Raw genomic sequence first — 17,976 nt, forward strand, 5'->3', positions numbered from 1 at the left:
AAATTACAATCACCCACGTACTCGAGTATTTTTTACACCTAAAGTATGCTTAAGCAGGTAGTGTTTATTAATAAAATAACTCAATTGGACAGAAATTCACAGCACAAAATTCACCGTGGTCAACACTCCTCCGTGCGATCGAAAAAAAGAGTGTCACCGTGCGGCGACCCCTTTCTTACTTCGCCGTTCGTCTTTTTCTCTGGAGTTCACTAAACGGCTTGAAGGAATTCTGCGCGGCCAAAGACAGGTACTCCACAATACAGGATTTATGCATGCCCCTTTTTATTTTTCCTTTTCTCGTGCCGTTTTTAGACGTCCACCGTACGGCTTGTCAAGGAATTAATTACAGCCAATCAACAAAGAAAACAAACCTGCGATCAAAGCAAATATATTCAATCCTCAATTATCTATATCTAACAAAACCACCCGCCCAACAAAATCCAAACTTGAATCGGATTAATGGGCCCACCGAATTTGAACAAATTAAGATCCTCCAAACAGCTCGGATTTCATACATGGGCTAAACTGCGAGATATAATGTAATACCTTTTGTTTGCAATCAAAAAATATATTTTGTTGTTGCCAGTGCAACAATATGCGGTGGCATGCGCCCAAAGGAAATATGGCATCACTCCCTTTGTATTATCCCAACAAAGTGGGTGGTCAAACAATATTCAAGCAAATCTTCAAGCCATCAACAAATTTACTTAGAATGATATGATGAGCTGATGCAGAGGTGGATAATAGAAGAAAAAGAACAGATGACATGGTCACATAATTTTTAACATCTGATTATCTTATCTTTCTATCATGATAAAATTAGTCCTAACTCCATATTTTGGAGTAGGCCATCTTGACCTCGTTGTAATATATTCACCACCAACACACTACAGTTCTAAATCTTTGTCTATGTGTAGAACGTCTAGCATACTTGTTTCGTGCTTAGGTGATGTAATCACAATAGACGCGACATTGAGAATATGAGAGACGATACAGTAAGGGCATATTTCAATGTAGTTGATTACTGTATGCATATTGGTATTTATGTTGTACGCCATATTATTTCACGACCTTCCCAGGGGAAAAAAATGTGTTGGTTTAATTTCAGTGCAGGTGTATTTGCACCAGATTCAAGCACATATGTTCTGGCAAGAGCATGAATATTACTCAGGTGGATTCGAATGCAAAGGATAAACTGAGTTTTGCATATAACTACAAATGAGCGTCAAAATAAACACTCATAAGAAGAGAGCTTAATCTCCCAATCTTTTTTCATCAGATAATTTGCAGTATATCACTCTTCTTATAACTCCCCAGAATTCATAAAATTAGCAGGCATTGGAGAGGCAAAGGCATTGTTAATTTCTCTCTTCTTATAACCATTCGCCCTTTAGCTATTGCCTAGGATTGAAAATGGGACTTCCTGAATTTAGCACCCCCGTCATCCACAGGTATTCCTTTTTTATACTACCCAGAATCATGAAACGATTTAACCGGAACCCAGGAAAGAAAATGTAATGTTACAAAGTAGATTACCACAAGAGGTGTGTGTCGATTGTGTGATCATATATTGCTATTAGGTAATTGACTCGCAAGTTTATGCAGGAAATGGGTAAGAGACAAACCATGCTAACCTCTCTCGTTTTCATTAGCAACGACTGGGTGTTCTTGAATAGACTGCACTCCTCATAAGCTTTCGCAGCTCCTATTGGAAGTACAATGTCACCATTACCATGTGAACCTGAAGATAATGTTGACAATGCGACATAGGAGATGTCAACCGCACTAACTACCGGCAATTGGCAAATGACATTGCACACTGAAGAACGATCTAAACATGGTGATGTTTGTGCATGGCAAGGGCAGGTACATGCAAAATGTTGACATGGCAAGGGCAGGCACATGCAAAATGTTGTGCAAGTAATAGAGGAATGAATTAGCCCGACTAACTGAAGGCTTGTGCAAATGTTACCCACATGCCGATGAAAAACCATCAATTTGGTTTACTTTGTCACTAGCAGAATGTGGAATGAGAAATTACTTTCTATCTTTAGCACATAAAACTGTCCACACTTGATATTACGTACTTAAATTCTCAGTACTTATTTTTCTAGACAGATCAAACGAGCTTTTAGGCTTCGAATATGCTGGCCTAGTTAAGTACCCAAGATCACCCATAAAAGAGAGCATGTGATGCGGGTGCGGGGTGGGCGAGTGTTGTTTTGAGTGATAATAAATGGAATCAGAGTATGTGGGAATGGATGTCAATGGGTAAATGCAACACGCCCATATCGTGCTGTGAGGTCTACTTTATCTAATTCGATGAATAAGGATTACATGATTTAGAACACTTGTAGAAATCAGCAGCTCTCGGTAAGTATGAAGCTAGGATTTTAAGTGTATGCTTGAAAGATTTGTACCCAGCAAAGTCTGTTTCCAATGATAGGGAAGTGGACTCCTCACGCAGCCCGTACAAGCTGAACTCCTTTTCCTCTAAGAGGATGCAAATGAAACTTTGAGTAGCAGCGGTAGGCAATGCAGATTTTTCTCTTCTTTTTTTCAGCAACAAATAAAAACCAGGCACCCCCTCCTCTTCCCCGTGATCATGTTCGAAATCTTCTCCTCCTTTGTCATTATCTTCGCCAAACCAGGCCTCTAATACAGATAAAGCTCGCAGCCTGCTCTCGTCACCATCTTTTGTGGCCTCAATCGAAGCATCCATTAACTCAGGTTCAACTTCTCGCAGCGACTTCCCTATCAAATGTGATTCATTAAGGAAGTTACACTGCACAACGAATCATTGATACCTCTCGCACATATTACGTAGAATACAACTAAATTAAACTGCTTTAGCAAAAAGAGAAAAAAAAGACACTTATGTTCCATCTGGAAAAAAAAAAAAAGTGTTCAGCAAGCAAAAATTTCAAATATTTCGCACGGCTTGAGCCCTATGAGATAGCGAAGATGGCCAAAAACTTCGGGAATGTCTCCTTGGAAAAAGTTGTGTGATAAGTCAATAGTTGTGAAGATGGTCAAGATCTTCACTAGCTTTGTCTCTCTCCCTTTCATCATCACGGTTACAGTATTTTCATAAGACGACTGAAAGGAAAGGTAATATCGTGTCATGTACAATGGTCCATATCGCCCATCTTCTGTATTCTTCATGCCTTCAAGGTTCATTATCAAGTTGGCTGGTAAAGGACCATAAAAGTTGTTGTTCGAGAGATCCAAAATGTGCAATTTTGTAAAGATGAGATCTCCCTTCGGAATGTTCAAAGGACCCTTCAAATTGTTGGACCTCAAAATTAGAATTTTCAGCTCTGGAAGTTTTCCCAACCGTGTCGGGAATGTATCCTCCATCTAATTGACATTGAGATCTAAAATTTCTAGATTTGTACAATTGACAAGGGATCGGCGCAATGTCCCTTCAAACTGATTTCAGCTCAAGTCAAGAGTCATCAATCTATGTATCAAAGAAATTGTTTGTGGAATTGTGCCCTCAAAGTGATTCATTCCCAAGTTCAAAACCGAGAGAACAGTGCTAAAATTTGTTAAGCATCAAGGCAAGCTACCAATTAAGTTGTTGTTAGACAAGTCGATCATCTCAAGATTGGTGGCATTGCATATCAAAGAAGGGATCCCTCCTATTATAACATTATTTGCAATGGAGTAATACATTGTGACAGGAGACGGAAGTGGAATTGGCCCTCCAAATTTGTTATTGGACAAGTCTATTACTTGTAATGAGGTGTTGGAGAAAACCTTCATGGATCCAATAAAATTGTTGTTGGAAATAATTAAATATGCAAGAGCAGGGAACGAGAGTACAAAGGTAGTGAGGTTGATCCTACCATGAAATTTGTTGGATTGCAAATCAAGGTTATGCAGTTGTGGTGCTTTCAGCCAATGGGGAATATATCATTAAACCCGTTGTGACCGAGAAATAGTGTTGATAAGTTTGCCCATTTGACTAGGGAACGCGGTAATGGCCCTTGGAATTTATTGCTAGTCAAGTACAGACGCTCAATATTGGTTATATTACCAAAACATGGGGGCACAATCCTCGAGAGATTATTGTCTTATAATATTAGTTCTAGGAGTGAACTCAACTGACAAATCGAATAGGGGATCTCACCGATGAAACCATTGATCCAGGCATAAAAGTAACGAGTAGAAGGTGAAGGGATCGGGAGTGATCCTTGTAATTTATTGCCACTCAAGTCCAGAAGCTCAAGATTGGTTATATTACCAAAACATGGGGGCACAATCCCCGAGAGATTATTTTAAGATAATCTTAGACGTAGGAGTGAACTCAACTGACAAATCGAAGAGGGGATCTCACCGATGAAATTATTGCTCGTGGCATAAAAAGTAACGAGTAGAAGGTGAAGGGATCGAGAGTGGCCCTTGTAATTTATTAAAGATCAAGGACAGATAGTCAAGATTGGTTATATTACCAAAACATGGGGGCACAGTCCCCGAGAGATTATTGTCAAATAATGCTAGTACTTGGAGTGAACTCAACCGACAAATCGAATAGGGATCTCACCCGTGAAACCATTGTTCATGGCAAGAAAGTAACAAATAAAAGGTGAAGGGATCGGGAGTGGTCATTGTAATTTATTTCTACACAATACTAGATGGAAAATATTGCTTATATTACCAAAAATGGGGGCACAATCCCCGAGAGATTATTGTTAGATAATGCTAGTAACTTGGAGTGAACTCAACTGACAAATTGAATAGAGGATCTCACTGATGAAACTATTGTTCGAGGCATCAAAGTAACAAGTAGAAGGTGAAGGGATCGAGAGTGGTCCTTGTAATTTATTGCTACTCAAGTCTAGATAGTCAAGATTGGTTATATTACCAAAACATGGGGGCACAGTCCCCAAGAAATTATTGTCAGATAATCCTAGATCTAGGAGTGAACTCAACTGACAAATCGAATGGGGGATCTCACCGATGAAACCATTGTTCATGGCATGAAAGTAATGAGTAGAAGGTGAAGGGATCGGGAGTGGTCCTTGTAATTTATTGCCACTCAAGTCTAGATAGTCAAGATTGGTCATATTTCCAAAACATGGGGGCACAGTCCCCAAGAGATTATTCCAAGATAATTGTAGTTCTAGGAGTGAACTCAACTGACAAATCGAAGAGGGGATCTCACCGGTGAAATTATTGCTCGTGGCATAAAAGTAACAAGTTGAAGGTAAAGGGATTGGAAGGGGTCCTTGGAGTGAGTTTTCTTGAAGGTTAATATACAACAACCGCTTCCAATGTAGTTGGTGTACACCTCCCTCCAAAAGGTTATTAGAAAGATCTAAATGGTTCTATGTATGTTGGCTTATTCTTCAAAACCATCTCGGAATCTCTCCACTAATGTTATTGTAAGAGAGGTTTAAGTATGTTAAACTTTCTAATGAATTCAAGAAATAGGGCAACTTGGTCAAATTGCACGTTGACATGTCCAACACTTGAAGCTTTGGGAGATGGAGGGAATTATTGGAATAGAGAGTGCCATGAATCTGATGGTAAGCAAGATAGAGACCGATGACGTTACTGGTGACATTGTCGCAAGTGACCTCGTCTCATGAGCAGCAATCTACACTCTTGTTCCATGATATGCCCCTTTTGAATGAGCAGGGGTCCCGTGAATAAATGGTACAGGGCGAAACAAAATGGTCCAACGCAATTTTATCAAGGAGGAAGGAGTTCTTAAAATTGAGCAAGGCATCACGCTGGTCAGGAGGGCAAAGGGGGAAGGTGAAGGGAAGATGGGAATGTAAGAAAAAGAGGAAACAGAGGAGGTCAAAGAACCGATGCCACCCCATTTTGCAATTTAGCATGCGAGTAGTGAGTTTACCGGAGGTGGAGAGCGCTTCCACTTATATAGCCTTTGTCAAGTGTGAAGTCACTGAAATAAGTCTTCTCTAAGGTTCCATTGGTGGGCTCACATGTGTCACCCGTTTTGAAAGCTCTGTTACTCGGCATACGAGTAAATTTCATGTAAGATTTACTTAGAATGATATCTCATTTCTCATGGTTAAGGAAGATCAGATTTCCTATCTAAGTTAGTTTAGTCATAGGTACACAAGTGTGTAAAATAAATATCCAGGTTAAAAGAAATTTTCTTTCTAGACACATACACTTTAGATTGTTCGTTATTTTATATCAATCGTGACAATGATGGATAGAAAAAAAAAACATTTATTTGAATTAGCCGCCCCCCCCAACGGCAGATTTGGGATATCTCTACATCTGGCAAGCCGCCCATCAGCCGCAGAGTCTAGAAGACGACAAACGTCTAGTTAAATGAAAATAGGGAAGCCCCAAATATCTGATTTTCGCATAATTGAAGGCATGTTTGGCAATTTAATTGGCATCCTACTTTTCTTTTTTAATTAATGTTTGCCGTGCGAAATCAATTTTGTTGGACTCAGGGAACGTGAAAACCAAGAATCAAATCATCATCAATTTTCTTATGCGAATTGACTGTTGATGACCCACGCTTTCATATTCTAAGTCAGAAAATCTGTCTTTACATGGCAAAAGTATCGTAAAACACACTTCATTCTATGAGACAACATCCTAAGGAGAATAGAAAGTGGCTTCACAAAAAATGAGAATGCACTCAGGTTGTCCACGTACTGCTTTTTATTTCATCCATCAAAGTTGCAAAGTCGAGAATCCTTCGTTTTTCATAAGCCAAAAGTCGGGGCAAGCCTCCATGCATTGTTCCTCACGGTTGTCATGTCTTTCGTTGTGTAACTTCCATTATCATCTGTAGAGAAACATGTCATTTATTTAATGTTGTCTTTTCTTCCAATAATTTTTGGACTGATGGCATCCTTTAATCACTCAATTAATTATAATTCATGATAATACCCACATCCTAATAGTTGCTTTTCTACATGGATCAATATGCTTATCATCAATGCCAATGTTACCGTCGACAATATAATCGAGCATAGAATATATATGGCCTTGTTATAGAGCATTCGGATAGGAACCCTCAAGAGCTATGCACTAAACATGAACATGCATTTATTCTAGAACTCAAATCAAATTCCTTGTCTAGACACTAATTATACATAACAGAACTAAATAACTATATTATGTCAAATATTGTTTCTATAGTGCGATTGGTCCCTAAAGAAATATAACAATTTTTTTTTTTTTGTGTTTATCATTTTTTACTTTTTCTTTAAAAAATACACAAGAGTACTTTTTTTTAGAGACTAAAATTTCTCATCAATATTTCTAAAAGTTAAATTATTGTGGAATTTAATATAAAGTGATAAAATATCTTTAACTTTACTAATGTGCCTTTCAAATAGTTTACAGCTACAATTGTGTAGAAAGAAAAAGAAACAGAGTCCGGTAGAATATTGTATTTTTGGTCGAGCACAATGTCTGTGGGACAGACAACGATTCGCTTAATTATAAATGCTAAGAAGTTAAAGTCTTCTTGAAATGATATTACTGTGATCACAAACTTATATTTCTTGAATGTTTTTTTCTTTTGAATCTTTAATTAATAAACCACTTTTTCATTTAATGACCTAAGCTTTTAGATTAGTCCGTAGTTGGCCCATAAAATCTCACATGGCATTAGGGCTGGAGATCTTGAGTTCGAATTTTTCTAGGCCTCACAAATATTTTACGCTTAGTATTAGGCAACAAAAAAACAGACTAAGCTTGAGGGAGAGTGTTATAATATTTAAATTAATAAACCACACATTCATCTAACAATTTTGGTGGGGTTCCTTGGGTGCAGAAAATTCTTAGTTACTTGGCTTTACATATACATGATGTGGAAATTTTATCTGCTTATCTTGAAAGACATATTACTTGAGTCTATGGCGGCATTTTTCAATTCATTGATATGCATTGCTCTATCATCACCGTCCAGTAGATAAATGTGGATAATCTATTAGGAAGAGGGTAGTTATTTATGAATTCTTTCTAGTAATACACTTTGAATTTATAGATACTTTGAATCTTTGAATCTCTAATATATTTTAGTTTGATAAAGTGCTCATCAAACATTTTATGGCTACTAAAGCTTATGACAACTTTTTAAAAAACTGCCTCAGGCAACTTTAAGATGTTATAACTTTAAAATATGTATTACTCTAGTACCTAGCTCTAAGGGTAAGATATAATAATTTTATATGATAATGTCATAAATCATGACATATATTTTATAATAATAAGCACAAAAATCTGTATCCTCGTTTCTGGGAGCTTTTTCCCTTTTTGCCCCGGCCACAAAGTCTGACTCGGCTTCAATTATAAGGCCAATTCAAAAAGTCTCGAATTGGCCACGCAACTTATCAAAACTTGCACAAAGACCCTGTGGAAAGGCCTGCGTAATTGCTTGGGAGGCTGAAGAACTGATGCCGCCCAATACTGCAATTTAGCAAATGAGTAAGCTATTGGTGGTTGGGATGGGGATTCAAATTATGTAAACGTTGGGAGAAGAAGTTGGAAGTTTTTTTGGCGCATGGTATATGAATGAGACATCCACTAGTACACCATCCCCTTTGCATTGGCACACGTAAAGGAGATTTTGCAAGAATCGCATGTTTGGATCATCTACATATTGCTTGCAAGCTGCCATGATCCCCAGAGACTAAGGACAACAAACATCTTGTCATGTAAGCTCAATTGTGCTGGACTTGGTAGAATATGAAAATCAAGAATCATATCATAATCACATTCTCAACATGAACCAACTCTTGATAGCCCAGTTTCACATTCCAAGTCAGGAAATCTGTTTTCCAACGGAAAAAGTATTCTCCGACGCACTTTATTTTATCGTACAAAACCAAATATGGGGAAAATGAAGTGGCTTTAGTAAAAGTGAGTTACATTATTCTAGGCACTCTCGTGGTCGTTGTTCTGCTTTTTATTTCAAGTCAAGTCTCCTCCATTATTGCTTCAGATCATAATCACATTCTCAACATGAATCGACTCTTGATGACCCTGCTCTCGTATTCCAAGTCGGGAAGTTTTTTCCACGGGAAAAGTATTCTCCGACACACTTTATTCTATCGTACGAAAACCAAATATGAGAAAAAGGAAGTGGCTTTAGTAAGGATGAGTTGCATTATTCTAGGCACTCTCGTGGTTGTTGTTTTGCTTTTTATTTCAAGTCAAGTCTCCTCCATTATTGCTTACCAATAATGAATCGCTTTTCTTATGCTCATAACATTTATCCACTTAATTAATTTTGTTAAGTTTCTTAACAAATTACCGACATATTTTACTTTCATCATTAATCATTGATCGTCATAGTGAGTAGAGGAGTCCATAAATCCCATCTCTCTCTCTCTCTCTCTCTCTCTCTCTCTCTCTCTCTCTCTCTCTCTCTCTCTCTCTCTCTCTCTCTCTCTCTCTTAGTTCTAATTATTTTCATTTATCAAGGTAAACATAAGCAGCATATGAAAGTTAATCTCATGTGCATGATCGATTATAAGATCATGAAAATCAATTGAGGATTAGCATGTATAGAATCCACATGCGATCGATTATTTCGGTTTTGTTTAGTCCAGATAAACAGTTTTGATTTTGGCTTTGACACGACATTGTCAAATCTTTCAGTATATGTTAGTTTGGGAGGAAGACACTAGAAGTGCCAAAATTTGTGTACGACGCTCACTTAGTGCCAAAAATAATTTCTGGATAATTTAAGTACCACTTTGAAAAAAAAATTGTCATTTAAGTGTCAATTCCAATCTGAATCGTCAGAAATCCAACGTGACCATTTTATTAATTTCTCGATCTTATGTAGCTTGTCGGCGTGCTCAGTTAGCATGTAACCCCTAAACGATGTTGTGTAGCTTGTTAAAAAGTGTTAACTTCAAGGTTAGTTGTGTAAAAAAAAAAATGATCACTTCAATGCCAATCATTGTTAAAAAGTGATCATTTCATGCCTATCTTAATGAAAAAGTAATTACTTCAATGCCAAAAAATGCCACATCAGATAAAAATTTTAATTATAAAAGCCATGTAATTTCTTTAGCTGGAATTTCTATCGCGGTGGGTACGCCAAGGCGACCAAAACCTTAGGTTGAGTTAAGGCAACGGTTGACTGCGACAAAAAGAATCATTGTTGCCTTACTTCCAAGTTGCTAACTCAACCTTTCAGATATTTTTAAATCTAACTTTCAATTTTAGAATTACAAGATTTAAGAGTCACAAAAGAAAATAGAATTTAAACTGAGTTGTTCTACTTATGAAGAAACCAAGAAAAGCTAACTGATTGGCAACCCATAACAACGGGAAAGTCTCCAGTAATTCTGTCAGACATAAGAGCAAATAAAAGCCGAGAAAAGTTATTTGACACTTCACTGCAAAGACAATTCATATGTATTTTTGGATCGTGTCTACACATGTATAATACAAGAGTACTAGAGATTAATATTTATCATCAATATTTCTAAAAGTTAAACTATTGTAGGATTTAAGATAAAGTGGTGTCAGATAGTTTACAAGCAACAATTGCGCGGAAAGAAAAAAGAACGGTAATATATTATGTCTTTTGGTCGAGCACAATGTCTATGGAACAGCGATGCACTTAATTATGGATGCCAATAAGTCAAAGTCTTCTTGAAATGACATTATTGTGATCACAAATTTGGTTTTGCACTTAATTATAAATGCTAAGAAGCCGAAGTCTTCTTGAAATGACATTATCATGATCACAAATTTGGTTTTCTTGATTGTTTTGGTGGGACTCCTTAGGTTCGGAAAATTCTTAGTTACTTGGCTCTACATACATACGACATGGAAGTCCTCTCCACTTTTCTTGAAAGGCGTAAAAAACTTTATAGCGGCATTTTTAATTTCATAGATATGCATTGCTCTGTCATCACCATCCGGTAGATGAATTTAGATAATCTATCAAGAAGTGTACAATTATTTATGAATTTTTTCCAATAATACAACTTTGAATTTACAGATACTTTGAATCTCTAAAATCTATTAGTTTGATAAAGTGCTTATCAAAAAGGAAGAGTGGACTAGGGTTGGGAATGTGCTTGGGAAGTTGTTTGCACGCCAAAAAGGGAGGGTGGACTCGGATTGCTCGATCTAAAGTTATGGAACAAATTTTTGTTAGGCAGTAGGCTTTGGATCTTCATATAACCGCCTTGCAGACCATTTAACGAGAAGAGATTCGACTTAACAAGAAGAGATTCTTAGCCATTATTTAGAGGCTTATAATAATCTGATCCATCCACTAGAAAAAGCAATTAGATCCAACCCTTTTTTGGCTTCAGCACGCGAGTAAAAGTTCTTCCAGTTATACAGCCTTTGTAAAGTGTAAATTGATCCACGCAAGTCTTCTCTAGGTCTGTTGGTGAGCTCCCCAAGTGGGTTAGCCGTTCTAAAAGCTCTATCGGTGGGATTGTTGACTATGCGTTTACTATAATGATGTTTCAATAGCTGGGCTAGGATGGAATATTATTGGTGGTGACACACCCGTCTTCTAAGGATCCGAAAAAGTTGTCAAACTAGGGAGAAGTTATTTCATGGGTTGAATCCAAATTTCTGTCCTTTAGATACTCTCAATGGCGACTCATCGTGGGATGAACATAACATATTCATGATGAATTGAGGTTGTCATTAGTCAGCTGATTTGAAGAATTCTGATTCCAAAGTTGACCAAGTTGACCAAGTTTCATGTGCTTTTGTTTTGGTCAAGAAACTTGTTCCTTATTCATGGGTTGAACCCAAATTTCTGTCCTTCAGATACTCTCAATGGTAACTCATCGTGGGACCAACATAACATGTTCATGATGGATTGAGGTTGTCGTTAGTCGGCCGATTTGAAGAATTTAAGATTCCAAGGTTGACTAGGTTTCATGTCCTTTTCGTTTTGGGCAAGAAACTTGTTCCTCGTTTGTCAAACCGAAGATGGACTTCTTCAACGTGCGTAATGGGGTCGGTCGAGTTTTCTTTGCCTCTCATCGCCAAATAATTCTCAATGTGTTAAAATAAGAATAACCAAAGATTTAATCCATCCAAATACATAGAGATTACCAATTACATCATTGTGGAAAGGGAGATGAACAAACGATGGCCACAGTCAACTAGCGGTACAGAAAATTTGATCGACCCCATCACGCACGTTGAAGAAGCCCATCTTCAGTTTGACAAATAAGGAACAAGTTTCTTGCCCAAAACAAAAGGATGTGAAACCTATTCAACTTAAGAATTAGAATTCTTCATATCAGCTACCTAACGGCAATCTCAATTCATCGTGAATATGTTATGTTGGTCCCACGATGAGTCACCATTGAGAGTATCTGAAGGATGGAAATTTGGGTTCAGCCCATGAAGATGGGTTGGACGGGCAACATGACGGACAATGAAATCCAGTATTTTAATCAAGCCTTTTATAAGTCTTTGATCTTTTAATCAAGTACTTTAATCAAGCCTTTCATAAATCTTTCTTTTAAAAGATGAAAGACTTATGGAATACTAAGATGGAATATTATTGGTGGTGACATAGCGACTCAGCCTATGCAACCCTTCTAACAAGCCAAGTGATCAACACCAAAGTCTTCTCTCAAAAGGTCTGTCAGGTGGGCTCATGCCAAACAACATATTATTATATTTCCCAGTGCTTTCACCGAAAGGCTACATCAAATGAAATTGGATTCCGTGTAAAAAGCGTTCTAACTTTGTCGAAAGTAAACAAAGTTTAGAAAAGGAGGTTAGGACAGAATTTATTATCATATTTTATCTGTCTTCGGAATAATTTTTTACCTCCTAAACAATAAGAAAAAAAACTTTAATTGAAAACCTTGCCATGAATTATCCTTAATCAGACTGGACCATGTTTCTCGGTAATTTTTTCTTCCTCTTTTCATCAATCCTAAAGTTAGGATCGGGGATGACTTGAAAAGAATAGAAATGAAATCATCCATTAGTTAAACTAGTAACGCCTTTTGATGCAATATAATGCGGAAACTAATATTGGATCTTGCAATTTAAGTCAACACGAAATCATTGAAGAAATAAACGGGGACAATTAAGGACGTCAAAAATTTACATGGTTCGATCTAAGTGTTGGTACTTACATCCACGGGAAAAACAATAACAAATAATCCACTATAATCAGATAATCAGAATTACCATTACTCACATGCTCGAGTATTTTTTTACACCTAAACTAAGCTCAAGCACACAGTATTTATTAATCAAATAACTCAATTGGATGGAAATTCACAGCACAAAGTTCACTGTGGTCAACAATCCTCCGTGCGATCGAGAAAAAGAGCGTCACCGTGCGATCCCTTCGCCGTTCGTCTTTTTTTGGGAGTTCACTACACGGCTTGAAGGAATTCTGCGCGCCAAAGATAGGTAATCCACCCTACAGGATTTATGCGCGTGCCCCTTTTCTCTTTCCTTTTCTCGTGTGGCTTTTAGACGTCCACTGTACGCCTTCTCAAGGAATTAGATACAGCCAATCAACAAAGAAACGAACCTGCGATCAAAGCAAATATACTCAATCCTCAATTATCTATATCTAACAAAACCACCCGCCCAACAAAATCCAAACTTGAATCCGATTAATGGGCACACCAAATTTGAACAAATTAAGATCCTCCAAATGGCTCAGATTTCGTACATGGGCTAAACCGCGAGATATAATGTAATACCTTTTGTTTGCAATCAAAAAAGATATTTTGTTGTTGCTAGTGCAACAATATGCGGTGGCATTCGCCCAAAGGAAATGGCGTCACTCCCTTTGTATTATCCAAACAAAGTGGATGGTCAAACAATATTCAAGCAAATCTTCAAGCCATCGTCAAATTTACTTAGAATGACATGATGAGCTGATGCAGTGGTGCATAATAGAAGAAAAGGAACAGACAACGAGGGTCATATAATTTATAACATTTGATTATCTTATCTTTGAGAGAATTACCAAAAAAGTCATAAACCTATTGCAATTGTGCCAATTCAGTCATAAACTTTTTTTTTCGGCCAATTTGGTCCTAAACCTTTTATAATGGTGTCAATTCAGTCCATCTGGCCAAAATTGGCCGGTCGGCGCAGAACATGGACGCCGGCGGGGGACAGCCGGCCGGCGGCGAGGCAATTTTTTAATATATTTTTGAATTTTTTGAATTTTTTAATATTTTTAATTCTTTTTCTTTCTTTTTCTCACGTTCTTCTTCCTCTAGCTAGCTGATGGAGAGGCTCGCCCCGTCGCCTGGAGGCGAGGGTCGGAGAGGGTGAGGTCAGCCTCGCCGGCCATTGGCGAAGCGAGCCCCACTAGATCCGGCAAGCTCGGCCCTCGCCAAGGCTAGGCAAGGCTACCGTCACCAAGGGCTGCAGCGGATGTGGGGAGGGAGAGGATGAGGAGGAGGAGGAGGAGGAGGCAGCGGAGCGGTTGCGGAGATGGGGGTGTTGCTCTTGCACCAGAGAAACCCGACATCCCCATCGTTGTTGTCACCGTCGCCATTGTCCCCACACTTGTACATAGATCTCCGCCCCACCTCGGTCTCCCTGCGGCCGCCACCGCCGCCACCGCCGCCACCGCAACCACTCCACACCTCCTCCTCCTCATCCTCTCCCTCCCCGCCTCCACCGTAGCCCTTGGCAATCGCAACCTCGCCTAGCCTTGGCGAGGGCCAAGCTAGCCAAATCTAGCGGGGCCTCGCCCTCAGCGAGCCGAGGAAGAAGGTGAGAAAAAAAAAGAAAAAAATTTAAAAAAAGTTTTAAAAAAATCGAAAAAAAATATTTAAAATATTTAAAAATTGCCTGTTCGGCTAGATGTCTCCAATCGGCATTCATGTCAGGCGCTGTTGGCCAATTTTGGCCAAATGGACTGAACTGGCACAATTATAAAAGGTTTAGGACTAAATTGACCAAAAAAAAAAAGTTTATGACTAAATTTGCACAATTGCAATAGGTTTAGGACTTTTTTTGATAAAATTAGTGCCAACTCCATATTTTTGGAGTAGGCCATCTTGACCTTGTCCTAATATATTCACCACCAATAGACAACAATCCAAGATGTTTGTCTATGTGTAGAATGTCTAGCATACTTGTTTCGTGCTTAGGTGATGTAATCATAATATAGGCGAGACTGAGAATATGAAAGAAAATACGGTAAGAGCATATTTCAATGTAGTTGATTACAATGTATGCATATTAGTATTTATGTTGTACGCCAAATCGCTCAAGGCCTTCCCAGGGGAAAAAATGTGTTGGTTTAATTTCAGCGCAGGTGTATTTGCACCAGATTCAAGCACATATGTTCCGGCAAGGGCATGAATATTACTCAGGTGGATTCGAATGCAAAGGATAAACCTAGTTTTGTATGTTCCTACAAATGAGTGTCAAAATAAACACTCATAAGAAGAGAGCTTAATTTCCCAATCTTTTTTCATCGGATAATTTGCAGTATATCGCTCTTCTTATAACTCCCCAGATTTGATCAAATTGGTAGGCATTGGAGAGGCAAAGGCATTGTTAATTTCTCTCTTCTTTTAGCCATTCTCCTTTTAGCTATTGCCTAGGATCGAAAACGGGACTTCCTGAATTTAGCAACCCCATCATCCACCAGGTATTCCTTTCATATACTACCCAGAATTACGAAACGATTTAACTGGAACATAGGAAAGAAACCGTAATGTTACAAAGTAGATTACCACAAGAGTTGAGTGTCAATTGTGTGATGATATATTGCTATTAGGTAATTGACTCGCAAGGTTACGCAGGAAACGGGTAAGAGACAAACCATGCTAACTTCTCTCGTTTTCATTAGCAACGGCAGGGTGCTCTTGAATAGACTGTACACTTATAAGCTTTCGTAGCTCCTATTGGAAATACAATGTAGGAAAATATTCACCATTACCAAGTGAACCTGAAGATGATCTTGATAATGCAACATAGGAGATTTGACCACGCTAACTACTGGCAATTGGCAAATGCAAATCTCAGCGACAGGCAATGTTTGCATTGCGCACTGAAGAACGATCTAACATAGTTATAGAGGAATCAATCAGCCTGACCAACTATAGGCTTGTGCAAATATTACCTACATGCCGATGAAAAACCATCAATTTGGTTTACTTTGTCACTAGCAGAATGTGGAATGAGAAATTACTTTCTATCTTTAGCACATAAAACTGTCCACACTTGATATTACGTACTTAAATTCTCAGTACTTATTTTTCTAGACTAATCAAACGAACTTTTAGGCTTCGAATATGCTGGCCTAATTAAGCACCCAAGATCACTCATAAGAGAGAGCATGTGATGCGGGTGCGGGGTGAGCGAGTGTTGTTTTGAGTGATAATAAATGGAATCAGAGTGTGCGGGAATGGATGTCAATGGGTAAATGCAACACGCCCATATTGTGCTGTGAGGTCTACTTTATCTTATTCGATAAATAAGGATTCCATGATTTAGAGCACCTGTAGAAATCAGCAGCTCTCGGAAAGTACGAAGCCAGGATTTTAAGTGTATGCTTAAAAGATTTGTAACCAGCAAAGTCTGTTTCCAATGATAGGGAAGTGGACTCCTCCCGCAGCCCGTAAAAGCTGAACTCGTTTTCCTCTAAGAGGATGCAAATGAAACTGAGTAGCAGCGGAAGGCAATGCAGATGTTTTTTTTTTCAGCAACAAATGAAAACCAGGTACCCCCTCTTCTTCCCCGTGTTCACGTTCGAAATCTTCTCCTCCTTTGTCATTATCTTCGCCAACCCAGGCCTCTGATACAGATAAAGCTCGCAGCCTGCTCTCGTCACCTCTTCTGTGGCCTCAATTGAAGCATCCATCAACTTAGGTTCAACTTCTTGCAGCGACTTCCCTAACAAATGTGATTCATCAGGGAAGTTACATTGCACAACGAATCATTGACACCTCCCGTGCATATTATGTAGAATACAACTAAATTAAACTGCTTTAGCAAAAAGAGGGGGAAAAAAGACAGAGACACTTATTTTCCATCTGGAAATGAAAAACAGTGTTCAGCAAGCAAAAATTTCAGATATTTCGCATGGCTTGAGCATTCATGTACTCCTCTTTCGAGCACAACATCAGAAGTTACTCATCTTTATTGATATATGCTCGACAAACTATGCTGCAAGTACCATCAAAGCAATTTAAAAGTACAAGCTGACACACTCAAACTCAATCTAAGTGGGGAAAAAGCTGCAGTTAGGAAAGAGCTGCTTATTCGAAGAACCATTTTGCCCGGAAAGAACTCACCGTGCAATAGCCAAGCATAGCAAAGCAGATAGCAGGTGAACCGGCAAGAAAGGCAAAAAGATTCTCACGGACACACACGGACACACACTCAAAAAAACATGAATAAAACGTGATAGTACCAATGAAATCGAACTGCCTTCGCTTTCCTTCTCGAACATCCAGTCCCAGTCTCTGCGACAAATCAACAAACACGTCAACGGCATCAACAAGTAACAACTCATACCAAAAGCCTCACGAGAAACAGCCACGCATAGTAGAAGCATCACCTTCGCAAGCATCCGAGCGTCCAACGCCGGTTGCTCCAGAGAAGCGATAATGAATCTTATTGGACATCATTATATCCACGAAGCCCATGAGAGCTCAAAATCGCGCCGCCTTCAAGACACGTCTCTTTTTCCCAGCAGTATCTGAGGATACCCTTGATTTGGGGATGGGAGAAGGAAGCGAGCTCCATGTCGCCGTTGAGCCTCGCGCTACTTCAGGTTGAGGCTCTTCTGGGCGTCGGAGTCGGAGTCGGAGTCGCTGCCGTCATCTTCTGGGGGGATCGTACGGTGGCGGGGCGGTTGGGGAATCTAAGCCAGCGCGGCCGGTGATGGACGTCGCGGTGTGCCGAAGGGACCACACCGTCTGGAACAGACAACGGTGAGGAGGCGACGTTGTTCCAAAGGGCGAAAGAGATATCTGTAGTGGATAATGGCTCTTGCTTCATTGTCCTTCTTTTTGGCTCTTTTTTTTT

At 38.9% G+C, this 17,976-nt stretch overlaps 1 protein-coding gene across 4 annotated transcripts; it reads right to left on the reverse strand.

Moving 5' to 3' along the window:
• Positions 1-1,680: 1,680 nt before the first annotated feature.
• On the reverse strand, positions 1,681-17,976 carry LOC120294600. Of its 4 annotated transcripts, XR_005551829.1 has the most exons (4): positions 17,507-17,976; positions 17,360-17,411; positions 2,421-2,749; positions 1,681-1,741 (listed from the first exon to the last, which is right to left on the reverse strand). XR_005551829.1 is itself a non-coding variant. In XM_039314865.1 (3 exons), exons 1-3 carry the CDS (start codon positions 17,516-17,518, stop codon positions 2,315-2,317), a joined length of 504 nt encoding a protein of 167 aa, XP_039170799.1. In that variant the 5' UTR covers positions 17,519-17,976; the 3' UTR covers positions 2,049-2,314. The 4 variants fall into 4 exon arrangements, 2 of the variants coding, with proteins under 2 accessions (XP_039170799.1, XP_039170800.1); XR_005551830.1 differs by lacking the exon at positions 17,507-17,976 and having other exon boundaries at positions 2,421-2,754; positions 17,360-17,500; XM_039314865.1 differs by lacking the exon at positions 1,681-1,741 and having other exon boundaries at positions 2,049-2,754.

Source organism: Eucalyptus grandis, chromosome 6 (assembly GCF_016545825.1).
Source record: "Eucalyptus grandis isolate ANBG69807.140 chromosome 6, ASM1654582v1, whole genome shotgun sequence".
Lineage (NCBI taxonomy): Eukaryota > Viridiplantae > Streptophyta > Magnoliopsida > Myrtales > Myrtaceae > Eucalyptus > Eucalyptus grandis.